Source organism: Ciconia boyciana, chromosome 6 (assembly GCF_034638445.1).
Source record: "Ciconia boyciana chromosome 6, ASM3463844v1, whole genome shotgun sequence".
NCBI lineage: Eukaryota > Metazoa > Chordata > Aves > Ciconiiformes > Ciconiidae > Ciconia > Ciconia boyciana.
Window position 1 is genome coordinate 8,664,357 of NC_132939.1, and position 14,836 is coordinate 8,679,192.

Consider the following 14,836-nt stretch of genomic DNA (forward strand, 5'->3'; position numbering starts at 1 on the left):
ATATTTTTTTTAATAATCAAGGATCTTTTTTTTTATATCTTTGATCTGAAAGTAGCTGTAGAAAGAAAGTAGCTGAAATAACAAGAAAATGCTCATAATGAAGACAGCCTTCTCTCTTCCTAAAACATGGCCAGGGAATGCTATCTGGCTTGTGAGGAGAGTAAAAAAACCCGGAAAACTCTACTCCTGGCTGGGATGAAATCTGATTTGCTTCTCTGAAAGTGGTTAGGACGAGAAGAGAAGTAAGCAGACTACTTACATAGACATTTGTTGAGGTGCACAACCCAAAGAATTTAAGACTCCTTTTAATGATTTACAAATGCTATATCTTCCTTGGATACTTCTCCCACCATAGGAGGATTATTTATAGATACAGGCACCTCTTGAACTTATTTATTTAAAAGCTTGTATTAAAAATCTTTGGTCTGAGTAACAGATATATTCAGGAATAAGGAAAAAAAAGTCATACGAATATATACGTAAATGCCTGATTAAATTTATAGTACAAAGATATAGTGATTTGGTAGACAACAGCCCTGAAGGAAAGCTCAAAGAAATAATTCTTAGTCTTCTTAAACAACAGCGTTGGAATGATGTCTTATTTATAGACCATATACAAGGATAGAAGAGATAAACTGTGTGTGTGTTATCCCATTGAAACTGTAAGAAAAAGCTCTCAGACTAAAGAAGTACCTACAGAAAAAAAAGACAGGCAATCACTGAAAAAAGGATGAAAAATTATGCAAATATTAAAATGCTAGAATTACATAAAACAATAGCTTTATTCATGAGCTTATTTATTATTTGCCATTTTTAGTTCAATTTAAAGGCACCAACCTACAGAAAGGATTAAAAACATAAGTCCAAATTTGCTTTTCAGTTCTAAGTCCTCGATGCAGTAAACAGAAAGTCTGTCCTACAAATGCTACTTACCACTTATGATATTGCCAATTTTTCCTCCACATACGTTGTATTAGTAGCTCACTGGAGAGGTAAGATTCATCCTCAGTGTGCAATCACCTGAAAACTTTTAAAAAAGAAAGGTGTTACTGCAAATAATTAAGACCTAGTTCTTTAACAAATACATTAAGAAAACCAAAAAAGCCCCGCTTTAGTATAAATATGCTATAAACAGACACAAATTAAATATTTACCACTTAGAGAACAAATGCCTTTGCAATGTAGTCTATACCCCACATAAAATGCAGAATGAACAGCTGTCGATCCTTTGATTTCCAATAATGACTATACACACTGGCAAGTGCAGCATTCCATATGTGCAAATTTATTAGAAATGCAAGAAATCAAATATTCCAAGTTATCCTTGGAACAAAAAGTAATTGCAGGTAGAACAAAACGTTATGTGTTTTTTACCAACTGAAATAGTATGAAATGAAAAAGAAAAATTTAGATGCCTGTGAAAAATGAATCTATCAGATGCTGTACACATACATGTAGCAGGAAGCTCTACTTCAACGACCTTACAGACCAAGTAAGATACAGAAAGAAAACTGTTATTAATTCTAATTAGTTTAGCCACACAAAAAGATGACTATACTGTGTAAAAATTTTCAATGTGTATTCATAGACCATATATGGTCATGGTAGAAACCAATATAATGTAGCAATGTCTTAAAAGTTACTCAGTGACTTCAGCAAAAGACTCCTTAGCAGCGGGCAGTGTATGGCCTACTAGCACACATTTGAGTTACACTGGGTGCTGCAGAAGAGAAAGAGGGGCTACTACACTTTTATGCTCACTGCATATTTTGACTAGAGCATGCATGCTTTGAATGCTTTGAATAAAAAGATATGCTAAACTCTAGAAATGTCACAATTGCTTAATTTAACCTCTGATTCCCATTAAACATACAAATACATGTCTTTGTATTAGTTTAAATGTTTAATTCTAAATAACTTTTTATTCTGCTAGCAAAGATAGAAATTCTCCTTCAGAAACATTCAGCACGACACACCCCAAACATAATAATGTTTTGGTTTGTTGTATACCATCACAATAGGGGATATCACAAGCCTTTCCTTGTGCCCACAGTCAAATTCTAAATTATGCTTATTTTCCATGTCCACATTGTTCTGATTTTTCCTAGTCATGCATTATAGCTGTTGTTTTAGGGAGAATCCTCCCACTATTAGGATTTTATGCTGAACCAAGTTTTCAGATTGAATAACATGAAGTCATATACCTCAGTCAATTTAAAACATGTATTTCTTGATGTATTCCTTTTAAATACTATTTGCTTACTACACGTACTTCAGAATAATCGATTATTGAATATTTAGCTTACCTTTCTCCAGTTCACACAGAAATCATAATACTTGAGAATATATACAATAGCTGTTTTTATATTGTGCAATACTATTCAGTGAATGCAAATTTTATGAAAGAGGTGAATCATCACTATAGGAGTTGTGTGATTAAAGCAGAAACTGTCACTGAAATGATGCTAGTGAAATTACCTGTCACTCTCTGGAAGAAAGTCCAAGATAGATAGCACACAAGTTACTTTTTGATGACAGAAATGGCAATACTTTGACCAGCAGAAATTCATTGTTCATGGAACTGTTGAAAAGAAAAGGCAGAGGAAAATACTAATGACATTATTCACCCATCCTGCCTATTTCAGGTCAGTCAGGTGAATATCCTAAACTGTCTTTTTCAAGCTGCTCATAGAGAAAACAGGGCCAAAGTATGAAGAAAAATTTTATCAGTCTTGTAAATTTTAAGAGGAATGTGTCCCATTTTAAAAATTCCACATTCAACTGCAATAACACATGTTCAAGTGTGAAAAACACATCTCCTACCTCAAGAGAATCCACATTCCACAACTGACATTGCACACCAAACTTAGGAGAGATGCTGTCTCTCCAAAGAAATACGTTTTAAATAAGACAAAGAGAATACTCCATCAATAAAGTTTTGTGTTTCCTTGGGTTTGGGTTTTTTCCCTTTTTTCACTTTCAACTGTAATTACAGTAGCTTTGATGTTGTTCTAACATGCACAAACATGGAACTCTTTTGAAGGTGTTTCACTTAGGATTGCTAAAATACAACATATTTCCTCCCCCCTTGCCCATTTTTGCACATATTTGCCATATTTGGGCCCAAATGCCATATTTCTGACCCAGTTCTAACCTAATTCAGAACACTTTTTCTGGCAAGGGAGAAGGGAAGATGGGACAACATGCAAATATATTACAATTTCTTACAATGGAGTCAAGGTCCTCCAACAGTTGTAGTTTCTGATTCTTTACAACTAAAGGTTCCTTAGCTTTCTAGGCAGTTGCCTATCTGAAAATACCCATCTCAAATAGATTTGGGAGAATTGGGTTCAAGTCTAATCAGAACCAAACAGAATGTGGACCTGTGCTCGGGTCTCCCCTATGAAATTCTAGTCTCATATCTCTGTCTTAAAAAATATTTGGAAAGATCTTAGCTCAGTAAGAGTACTTTAGACATTTTCTAAACTTCAGCAGGACAGAAAAACTGTTTCATACTAGTTCAACAACAAAACAAATAGAAAAAAAATCATTATTTATCTTGTCTCTTCTTTCAAATTTTCTAAACATACTTATTCTTTCCAATTTTAATTGCATAAGAATAGCCATTTTCAGCATGAAAAAAATACTTTCCTTCAATGAATTATGAATCCTATTTGATATACATCAGTATATTCATTGCTGTATGGTAGACGTGCAGTTCTTCCATCAGAAGCCTGTATTGTGACTAAGTGGAAATGGGAGGGAGACTGTGAAGATTGTACAGTCTGGTAAATCTGCCTTTTTGAGAACTGAAACAGACTGCAATTGTTCAGTGTGTCCTTTTTTCTCATTCATTCAGTGATATGGATCTAGCATAACTGAAACAAGAATATTATCATTTTTGTCAGTGTTTCAGAACAAAAAGAATCAAACATCCTTCAGTTGCATTTCAGACCTTCCTGCCAAGATACCACCAGTATCTGGTGAATTCACATCACACTTTGCATAGCTGGTCCACTTATTCATTAATAGGTAAAAGTCTGAAAAGAAATAGTTACTGAGTACAAAGAAACAACACACTTTTCACACTGTAGAAACAATTTGCTGAGCATTTTGCTTATTATACATAGAAAAAACCCACATTTCAACTGTTTTTTTAAATCATGCTAAGTGAATGGCTAAGGGAAGGAATAATGTCCTATTCAAATAACAAATAATATTTGTATTCAAGGAAAAGGAAAATGCTCTGCTTCTGATATATTCTTTGTGATTGACTACACCATGACTGGGGTTGTCCCAGGTGAGGGCAGTATGCTAGGAAATTATCTACATATGCACCATATGTACCATATACTGCCTTTATTCTTCCACTTTTCTTTAGACATCCAGTCAAAGACAGGATATTGGACTAGATGAAAGTCTAGTCTGACATAGTATTGCAATTTTTATGGTCATTTGTTTTTGTTTTCAATTTATAAGCAAGAAATATATTTTCTTTTTAAATCACTAGACTGAATGAAATACCATTTTGAAGATTTTAAAATATTTTTATTTTACACTTACTGTTTCATTAATACCTGAGACACTGACTTTAATTCATTTCAAATGTGTAAACCTTTATACATTCATCTTTCAGTGGAGGATCAGACGCTTGCATAAAATTCAAACGTGAATTGCATATAAACATACAACTTTTCCTTTGGCCTTAGTTCTCTTTTCCCTGCACCAAAAGGTACGTAGATGCTAGAATTTTCTCAACAGTTTTTCTCTTTCAGACTCATTTGTTTCTTTCCACTCCCATGTAACCTTTTTTCTTGTGCTTGCAAAAGTATTTACGTGGGTGTATAGTGAATCAGACTCCAGAAACTATTCCAGATAAAATCTACTATTCTAACTAGTTTATTTTTGGCGTATGTCATCTTCCCTATGTGATTCACTGAATGATGGAACAAAACCCTTGTGCTGTCAAGGGAGCTGCAGTAGTCCTACAATGACAGGGCACAAGTGGAGGAGGCTTCTTTTACCAACAGTGCTGGAATAGACTGACTTGAAATGTACTCAAAACTATGGCCTCAGTCACTTTTGGATACCCTTTACAAGCATGGGATGGCCTACACAGCACCAGGTTTGCTGGCGTCTGATGGGATTCATCTTTCTCAAAGGGGAAAGAGAATCTTTGCTCTGGAGCTTGCAGGGCTCATTGACAGAGCTTTAAAACTAGATTTGAACGGGGAGGGGGATAATATCAGGCTTGTCCTAGAGAAGCTGAGGGATAACGTGCCACAGTTAGAGGGAGCAGGTGCTAGCAAGGACACTCAGCCTGTGTCTCTGAGATGTGCGGGGTACGCTGGGGCACAGCTGAAATTGTACAGAGTTGAGCTAGGGGATACTGAGGCAACAGGAGCCAAGAGGGAAACCTCAAAGTGAAATACCTCAAAGCACATAAGGGGTGTTCCTCTATGAAGGAGACACGGACGACAGCCGAGCTGAAGTGCCTCTACACCAATGCATGCAGCATGGGTAATAAACAGGAGGAGCTGGAAGCCATTGTACACCAGGAAAACTATGATATAGTTGCCATCACGGAAACATGGCGGGATGACTCACACAACTTGAGTGCGGTGATGGATGGCTATAAACTCTTCAGGAGGAACAGGCAAGGCAGGAGAGGTGGTGGGGTAGCCCTGTATGTTAGGGAGTGTTTGGATAGTTTAGAGCTCAATGATGGTGATGAAAGGGTTGACTGTCTATGGGTAAGAATCAGGGGGAAGGCCAACAAGGCAGATATTGTGGTGAGAGTCTGTTACAGATCACCCAACCAGGATGATGAGGCAGACAAACTATCCTATAAGCAGCTGGGAGAAGCCTCATGATCGCTAGCCCTTGTTCTTGTGGGGGACTTCAACCTACCGGATGTCTGCTGGAAATACAATACAGCAGAGAGGAAACAGTCTAGGAGGTTCCTGGAGTGTGTGGCAGGTAACTTCCTGACACAGCTGTTGAGCGAGCCAACTAGGGAAGGTGCCCTGCTGGACCTCTTGTTCACGAACAGAGAAGGACTTGTGAGCGATGTGATGGTTGGAGGCCGTCTTGGGCACAGTGATCACGAAATGATAGAGTTTTTGATACTTGGAGAAGCGGCGAGGGGGGTCAGCAGAACTGCCACCTTAGACTTCCGGAGGGCAGACTTTGGCCTTTTTAGGAGACTGGTCGACAGAGTCCCCTGGGAGGCAGCCCTAAAGGGCAAAGGAGTCCAGGAAGGCTGGACATTCTTTAAGGAGGAAGTCCTAAAGGCACAAGGGCATGCTGTCCCCAGGTGCCGAAAGACGAGCCGGTGGGGAAGAAGACCGGCCTGGCTGAATAGAGAGCTTTGGCTAGAACTCAGGAAAAAGAGGAGAGTCTATGACCTCTGGAAGAAGGGCCAGGCAAGTCAAGAGGACTACAAAGGTGTAGCAAGGTTGTGCAGGGAGAAAATTAGAAGGGCCAAAGCCAAGCTAGAGCTCAATCTGGCTACTGCCGTAAAAGACAACAAAAAATACTTCTTCAAATACATTAGCAGCAAAAGGAGAGCTAAGGAGAATCTCCAGCCTCTAGTAGACGGGGGAGGGAACACAGTGACCAAGGACAAGGAAAAGGCTGAGGTACTTAATGCCTTCTTTGCCTCAGTCTTTAATAGCAGGGCCAATTGTTCTCTGGTTACCCAGCCCTCTGAGTTGGAAGATAGGGACAGGGACCAGAATGGAGCCCCCATCATCCAGGGGGAAATGGTTAGTGACCTGCTGCACCACTTAGACATTCACAAGTCTATGGGGCCTGATGAGATCCACCCGAGAGTACTGAAGGAACTGGAAGAAGTGCTCAAGAACTGGAAGAAGACATCCCCATGGAAGAAAAAACAAAGATTTATTAATACTGTATCAAACTACTGATTTTTGTGTGATGTTCAAAAATTATTGCTGAACTTTTTTGCTCTGATGTACAGACAAGTTTGATCTGTGTGTTTTGATCTGTATCCTCATCATGTTGAAAGTATCCTGAATGTCCTAGTTAGACAACAGGTTCTAAGAACATTTATTGCAGAAGTGTTATCATTCACATTTGCATGCAATTTCTTGATATATATTAGCACCAATGCTGTCAGTAATAAAACTAGTTTTATATTACAAAATATGGATGATATCTATCACAGGCGACATTAGTAAACTGACAGACATATGACCTTTCATTAACTGAGCCAGATATAGTTCTCCTGGGTATTATTTTAGTGTAAGAAAATTATAATTGTCCTACAGACTTAAAAAAAGCCTGGATTACACAATTCAGAGAGGGCTGAATGCTAATATTCCAGGCATTTAAAATTCCTTACATGTAGTGGAAATCTTTGCAAAGTATTCCATGTTGTGAATCAGCCCTAGGTTTGAAAAATATTTAAAATTTATTTTTAGAAAATTATTTCAAATATATCACAGAGTAATAACAGAAATGAGGTGATATAAAGTATATATGCCATGCTTGTTTGGGGACAAATACATATACTCTTCTAGAATTACCTGAAAACAAAGACAGCATATCAATTCTTCTAAAACCTGCTGAATTGCCAAGAAAGTATTAAAATGCCTTATATGGGAAAAAAGATTCTTGTATATATCGTAGCTATAAAATATATTGTTATATGGCTACAGTGTCATATCTTTTAAGAAAAATATTTTAACCATTGAATATTTATAATTAAATATCTAACCTAATCAAAATTGACTGTATTTTCAAACATATAACCCATGCCTCAGATAATCTTAGAAATAATGTTCCTTGGTAATAAATCCTCAGATAACGTACTGTTAGCACACACAAAACTAGGAGATGAAATAGGCATAATCAGAAGCAAGGTGGCTACTAGGCAAAGACAAGCAGATTAAAGAGCAGGGGGGATTTCAGGAAAGAGGGAGCACAGAAGTAAAAGTCCCCTTATCTAACCTGAACATATATACAAACCCAGTTTTGTTGAACTCCAAGGCTTTGTAATTTAAGGGATTTTTTGGTTGTTTTTTTTAGGAATAATCTATAGTTATCTGAAAGCAATAAAACCACAGTAACAATGAAGGTACTTTGGTGATGCATTCATTCAAACCTGTTAATAAACAAAGGTTACCTTTTCAATTTGATTTTGTGATGCAATAGTCTCATAGTTATCCTGCCCTGTGCAGGTTTTAAACACTAAAATTCTGTCAGAGGTGTCCTCAATAATTTTCTACATGCAGTTGGAAATGACAGGCTTGGTTTTCTTTTGCTTGACACCATTATGAAGAACCAGACCATTCACTATCCAAGATACTTTCTCCATTAATGACAGATGGTCTGAAAGAAAAAAGAAAAAAAAAAAAGTCAATATTTGGCTTCAAAATTAAAAACGGACACATCGTTCTCCCTTTTCCCTGTTACCTTAAAAATACACACTGGCCTGTCTCCACTTAGATGCTGGTATTTTCTGAAATACTACCACCAGCTTCCTACTAACCGTGACATAAGCTGTAGCAAGCTGTCTGCAGTGATAGCCTGCATAAATCATCATTCCTGAAGGGAACAGATGTTCAGGGTATGAAAGAGTAATACCACAATTTAGTCATAATTAAAATTCACCTTAGCATGCCTCTATCAGTGAGCAGAGAGGAACATTTCACTTCTCACCTACAAAAATGAAATGCCTCTCATTTCTTCTGCTTCAGGAAAATTAAGCCTGCACCTTTTGTACATTGTTTGAGTTCCATATCTGACACTGCATCATATAAATGACATTTTTATTTCACTTCAACTGTTAGTTTTTTTCTTTTTCCAAACACTAGAAAATGACCTCTAAAAGGTGTTCTGCCTCTGCACAAAACGCACTTACAATTAAATCTTCACAGGAGAATGTTGTACATTGCATGCAGAAATATAATCAGTAGCTATCTAGCTACAGATCAAAACTGTGCCAATAAACATACTCATTGTACTGATAACAATTCAGTCTGAGCTGGATATATTTAAAAACTTAGGGGCTGAAGGCCCCTTTAAAAATTATTTAGTAATCTAGGATCACTAAAATCAGTGGGAGTTAAAGGATTAACTCAGTTAAAAATTTGATCCTTAGCCTTGTAACTGCCATTAATGTTAATGGAATGTGTCTATACACATAATTTTGAAAATGTAAGCCTCATACTGCTATTATTACAGTTGGATTATGTTAGATGCATGACAGTTCTTCTGAAAAATTGGTTTCAATTCACAAATCTTTATATCATAAGGCTACTTTATTATGAAATACAAAGCATGTGTTCATTATGTTAATATATAGGTCTCTAAACACAGTAAAGAGTAAATGGCTGAGGTTTTCACAGCAATTTAAAGTTCTAAGATGAAAGATAATTTATCTTCTCATCAACATTGATATTGGCAATCAACTTGAGAAAAAACTCTCATTAAACCATGGTTTAGTTTCCCAACTAAATATCTTTAGTGACTGTCAACCTATAGAACTTCACATTGGATTCTAAAGTCCATGGATTAGATCCTCAGTGAATGTAAATTAGCTAACCTTATTGAATTCAGTACAGCTACAGCAATTTACCAGGACTGAGAACGTGAATTTATAAATCTATTAATCTAGCAGGGGTCATTTTGTAACCAAAGTTATTTCTCAACAAGTAAGTGAATTTCAAACTTACATTTGAAAAATTGTGATTTGTTTTCTTCCACAAGGATGCATCTACATTAGCGTTCTAGTTCAAACAAGGACTGCAATTTTTAAGTAGGAACCTACAGCTTCCACGTAATGTACTTTGATTCGTATCACAGAGCAGTTTCAAAGCATGCAAACTGATACCCTTTGGATGAAACTAAACCAATGGATGTGCTCCAGAAGTGTACCTAAAGCCCTTCCATAAGTTCACTGCACAGACTAGAGCTAGCTCAGAGTAAAATCTCTTAAAATGTGTATAGTGGGGACATTAAGTTCCTTTGTACTAACTGCTTTGTTCCACAGATCTGTTTCTCTGGTACTGTACAACTTGTTAACACAGATGTAGCTTCATTTTCCTGCTCCTTTCTCCAGAGCTCTTCCTGTTACTTGTAGAATTTATGAATTTTGCCTTATCATTAGTTTTGAAATAGCACAAATGGGCATTTTCAGTGGTCAGGAAGGTATTCTGTGGTTGCTGTGAAAACCAATTGGCATGTGCACTTGGGATGAACTTGCTAGAAATCTGCTGCTAAAACTCTAAACATTCCCATTGCCACTGATCAGGTTCCAGCATCAAAGGACTTCGCTAATGCCAGCTGTACCGAGTAGACTCTTAGGCTCAAAATAGCCTTTTACATAGTATATTTAAAACTAGAATGCCAGGCAGGATACAGATGAGTGAACAGCATTATTTCTTACCTGCCATAGCTATAAAGTAACAATATTAGATTGGGAAATGCAGGGAGACTTCACTGAATGGCATTAACAACTCTGTGTGTTTCACAGCCCTTATTATTAATCAACTGAGAAAAGTTTATTGTTATTGATTTATTATTCATTTAGAAAGCACAAAAGTTTTACTAAATCCATTTTAGAAATGAGACCCCTGGAAAGTTGTGCAGGATCTCACAGAAGAGCTTGAAATAATCTCCTCTCTAAAAGGACATGCTCAAATATCAACCACTTATCCATACAGAACAGTTACTTTTTACTTCATGAACAACAGTTTATGAAGACATTTTTCTTACGGACATTATTTTTTATGCTAATAACTCCCATTTGTGTGCAAAGATTACTTTGGTTGACTGTGTAAGGCATCCTGTCCACTCAGCATATAGGATGGCTTGACTATCCCTTGATCCCTCCATCAATACAGGTTCCAAGTTGCATGAGACTGTAGTAATGAGGAAGATGCATCTCAGAATTCATATGAACAGCATATCTTGAATCACACCTTCATGTGACTTATCCATGGATTCCACTTCCGATCACAAGAAAACAGTGACCTTGTAATAAAGAGGTGGTTGCAAGACCAGTTTAACCACTGGTTGAAAAACATCTCTAGTAACATTGGAAAAGAGATCTTAAGATCTCAACTAAGCAACACCAGTGAGTAAAAAGATAGACTGACTGTCATCTGGAAATTTTTGAAAATGGTACGTTTTCAGAGAAGTTGCAGAAAGTGGTTCAGCCTTGGAAGAAGGGGCTCTAACGTGCATTGACAAATCTAGTCTAAGTCTGTGCCATGATTTAGTTTGGTAGGGTATTCATTTATATAGTTATTGGACATATATTATGTGCTATTTCCCATATAAGCAAGTATTAAAAGTTGGCTGGGTAACAGCAAAAGGATGTTTTTCAGTTTAGGTACGCTACACTAAGTAAATGTAGTTTGGCTTCCTCCTGAGCAGAGTGGTACTTGGAGAAAAAGTGGCAGCTGATTTAGATTATAATGAAAGATGACATAAGGTGAAACTTAGAGATCGCTTGGCATTGAATGATAAGAGCAAGTAGATGCCTAAAGGTGAATTTAGGAAGATTATAGCTGCTTAAGCGAAAGAAAAATTTTGCCCACCCTTTAAGGTTACATCCACAGTACCCCTTAAGGCTGGCTGGAGAATTGCTCTGAAGGTCAAGCTTGTCTGTATTCTATAGTATAAGCCTGCAAGGAAGCTTCAAGCACAACAGGAATAAGCCCTCTAGGAATTTGCATGGCCAAAAATGCTAAGCATGGCTATTTGTTCCCAGCCTTGACTGAACAAGATGTCAACGAGGTTGTTATGCGCATGGAGGGCAGGCACTACGTGGTAATGAATATACTTCTGCCACTTCAGAGCAGCATAGACATAAAATCAAGCACTTGAGTGTCTTTGTGTTCCCTCATTTTCAACAATAAATTACTCTTGCCACCTGAAATTGTCTGTACATTTGATGCTGCTGTGCATCCTTAAGTGACCATGATCCTACCTGATTTGAGAAGTTTGGCACCTACCGATCTTTTGGGGCTCACAAACCAGGAATCTCCAAAGCCAAATTCCCTCATTGAGGGGATACTTCAGATATATTAAGTGCAGAGAGAAACAGTGGTAGCACTGAGTTTATCGCAAAGTAAAACAGACATGAGCATTTAAATAAAAAAAAACCTTGAAGAGTGGTGGTAAAGTCTCATTTATAGAAGTGGCCAAGTGTTTATATTTCCTGGGTTGAGGGAGGTCAGACTCTATAATCTCCTCAGTCTGACAGACTCAGTTCCATATTTCACAATTCCCAGGAGAGTGCTCGTAATCTCCAGTATGCAGATCTGGAGTGAGATCTCTCTCTTGTTGCTATTGAACTGTGCAGTAATAATGCGAAATTCCTGGGGGAAGAAAGAAAGAATAGCTATGGGAATCTGACTTTACAGACCATTGATAATAAAAGTACTTATTTGGACCTAGGGTAAGGATTTTATAATCCCAGTCTTACACAATGTCTAAACAAGGTGTTTAAGCAGAGACATCAGATAAGATTTCAGCTTCATCCCTTTCTTCAGGATTTCTTAGCATCTGTTGTAAATGCTGCTTCTCTTGAACCTCCCCTATGCTTCACACTGACGCTATAACAGAAAATGTTGTTACATATAAGTGATTGTTGTTACACACAGAAGTGATTTGATGGGAGATTGGAAGGAAGTTTCTAACCCTGCTAAAAATTTTTGAGGTCTTTACATGCCTAGGATATGTGTCAGAAATAGAGCAAATATGGACAATGGCACGTAGAAGATTGCCAAGGTTTGCAGGGAGAGAGGTTATACTCTGTTAAACGAACAACTACAATATGAAAAAAACAGACAAGCTGTTTGACATGAAAGTCCTTCTAGCATTGCTTAAATACTTAGATGATCTACAAGGACCTACTACCATTACTACAAAACAAGTGGATTTAATTCCCTTTCAGAGTTGGGAATAAAACGCAGCATCATTATGCAAAAGGAGAGGTTGAGAGATCATGGAGAGAAGGCAGTTGAGAGGAGGTATAACCACAATCTTCAACTACCTAAAGAATGGCTATAGGGAAGATAGAGAAGGAGATTTCTCAAAGGGGCACAGTAAAAGGACATGAGGAAACAGTCACAGCTGCAGCATGGGAAAATGCAACTAAATATAAGAAAAAAATATTGACAATGGTTAAGCAGTGGAATGGCTTGCCCAGAGAGTTTCCATTCCCAATGGGGAATTTCCACCTTTGGAAATTTTCAAAACTTGACTGGATAAAGCCCCAAGCAACCTGTCCTACCTTTAAAGTTAGCCCTATTTGAGGAGATTGACTAGATGATCTGTGGAGGTCCCTTTCAAGGCAAATTATTCTGTGATTGTCAGTAATCTGCCACTGTGTAGCAGATAGTTGTACATGCTACTGCCAACCATAATGTACTTTAATTTGTTAACCACTAAGTTAACACTAAGTGCTTGATACTGCAAATTTACAAATCTTAACCTAGTTTTTTATAAGCATCATTTACATAAAATTTTATGCCAGAATTTACCATAATTTTCAAAAATTAAATGATATGCTTGGTATTATGCTTAATGTTAGCTGTTGAAATGATTTAAACAAGATCAGCAACACTAGTCAATAATTTGGTACAGAAAGTGAAGATTAACTCAGCAAATTGACATTACACTGAGAAATGTGGATAAGCAGAATATATTACCTAAATGGAAGTAACCCCTCCAAAACACACAGTAACACTGTTACTGCTAGTTAAAGTGGCTGTAAATCTTTAATCATCTCAAGATAGCAGAATTACAGTTCAAATTCATATGCCAATGAATACCTTCCTCCAGCAAAAGAATTCCTAATAATGTGACGACATAGGGGTTCACTATTAAGAATGGAGAATGTCACTTGCAGAATAACAAATATAAACTCATAGAGCACTTAAATTTTCCTTTGACATTCCCTAAGTACTGACTATACTGTTCATGATCTGAGCCCAGGTTTGTATGTTACACGCATTTCCTGTTACACTGAACTTACTTCAAAATTCAGTTTTCTTGTTCTCCCAACACCTATCCCCTTCATTCACAACTGCTTTATACTGTCATTGTTGAAACAAGATTTACAGTGTTGTAAGAAACTTTCTTCAAATGATAATAAAAAGGAATAAACTTATAGGTTTAATGAGACTAAAGTATGGTATTACAAATATATTGATATTGTATGCTACATATTATATTATGCATATGTAGTCAGACACATCTTGCTTTAACTTCTTTCCCTTTCTTTACCTTGACAGAAATAAATACCAACCAATGCGTCAAACAACCTTCATAACCTCATGAATCTAAAACTTATTGTCTGAAAAAAATATTTTAATCTATTAAAAACAGAACATGATTTTCTCAGTTCCCACTTTTTAAGAATCTGAAAATTGAGTAATATGCTTTAAAGGGTACAGAACAGTAAGAGAGACATGAATGTGAAACATATCTTATATATTAATATAATTAAGTGTTAATATAATAAGTATGAAACTCCCTGATATATATTTATGAAATAGGAAGAAAGGCCCAAGTTTCCTAAAATTTAAACACTCTAGTAGAAACAACACATAATGTTGCATTCAGTTATGTCCTCTGTTCAAATTACAGATGCCTCTGTATTTGGGAAACATATTATGCCCAGGTCACATTCCTGTGTTTAACTAAGTTTACAGTCACTCCCTTTTCTTTAAATACTTGAGAGTTTTTTGTTTCTGCATGTTCTGAAGTGTCATCATTTATTGCCACAGGCAGAATGGCTATATTTAACTAATAATGACAGCAGTTGTCATTAGATTTTAAACTCACTAACACTAGT

The 14,836-nt window shown here is 36.7% G+C and overlaps 1 protein-coding gene across 1 annotated transcript in view; it reads right to left on the bottom strand.

Moving 5' to 3' along the window:
• Positions 1 to 2,478: 2,478 nt before the first annotated feature.
• Positions 2,479 to 14,836, bottom strand: part of LOC140652806 (doublecortin domain-containing protein 1-like) — a 38,328-nt gene continuing 25,970 nt past the window's right edge. Inside the window, 2 exon segments of the mRNA XM_072864041.1 lie at positions 2,479 to 2,581; positions 8,150 to 8,355. Of these exon segments, the coding sequence (XP_072720142.1) occupies positions 2,567 to 2,581; positions 8,150 to 8,355 (221 nt within the window). The 3' untranslated portion in view covers positions 2,479 to 2,566.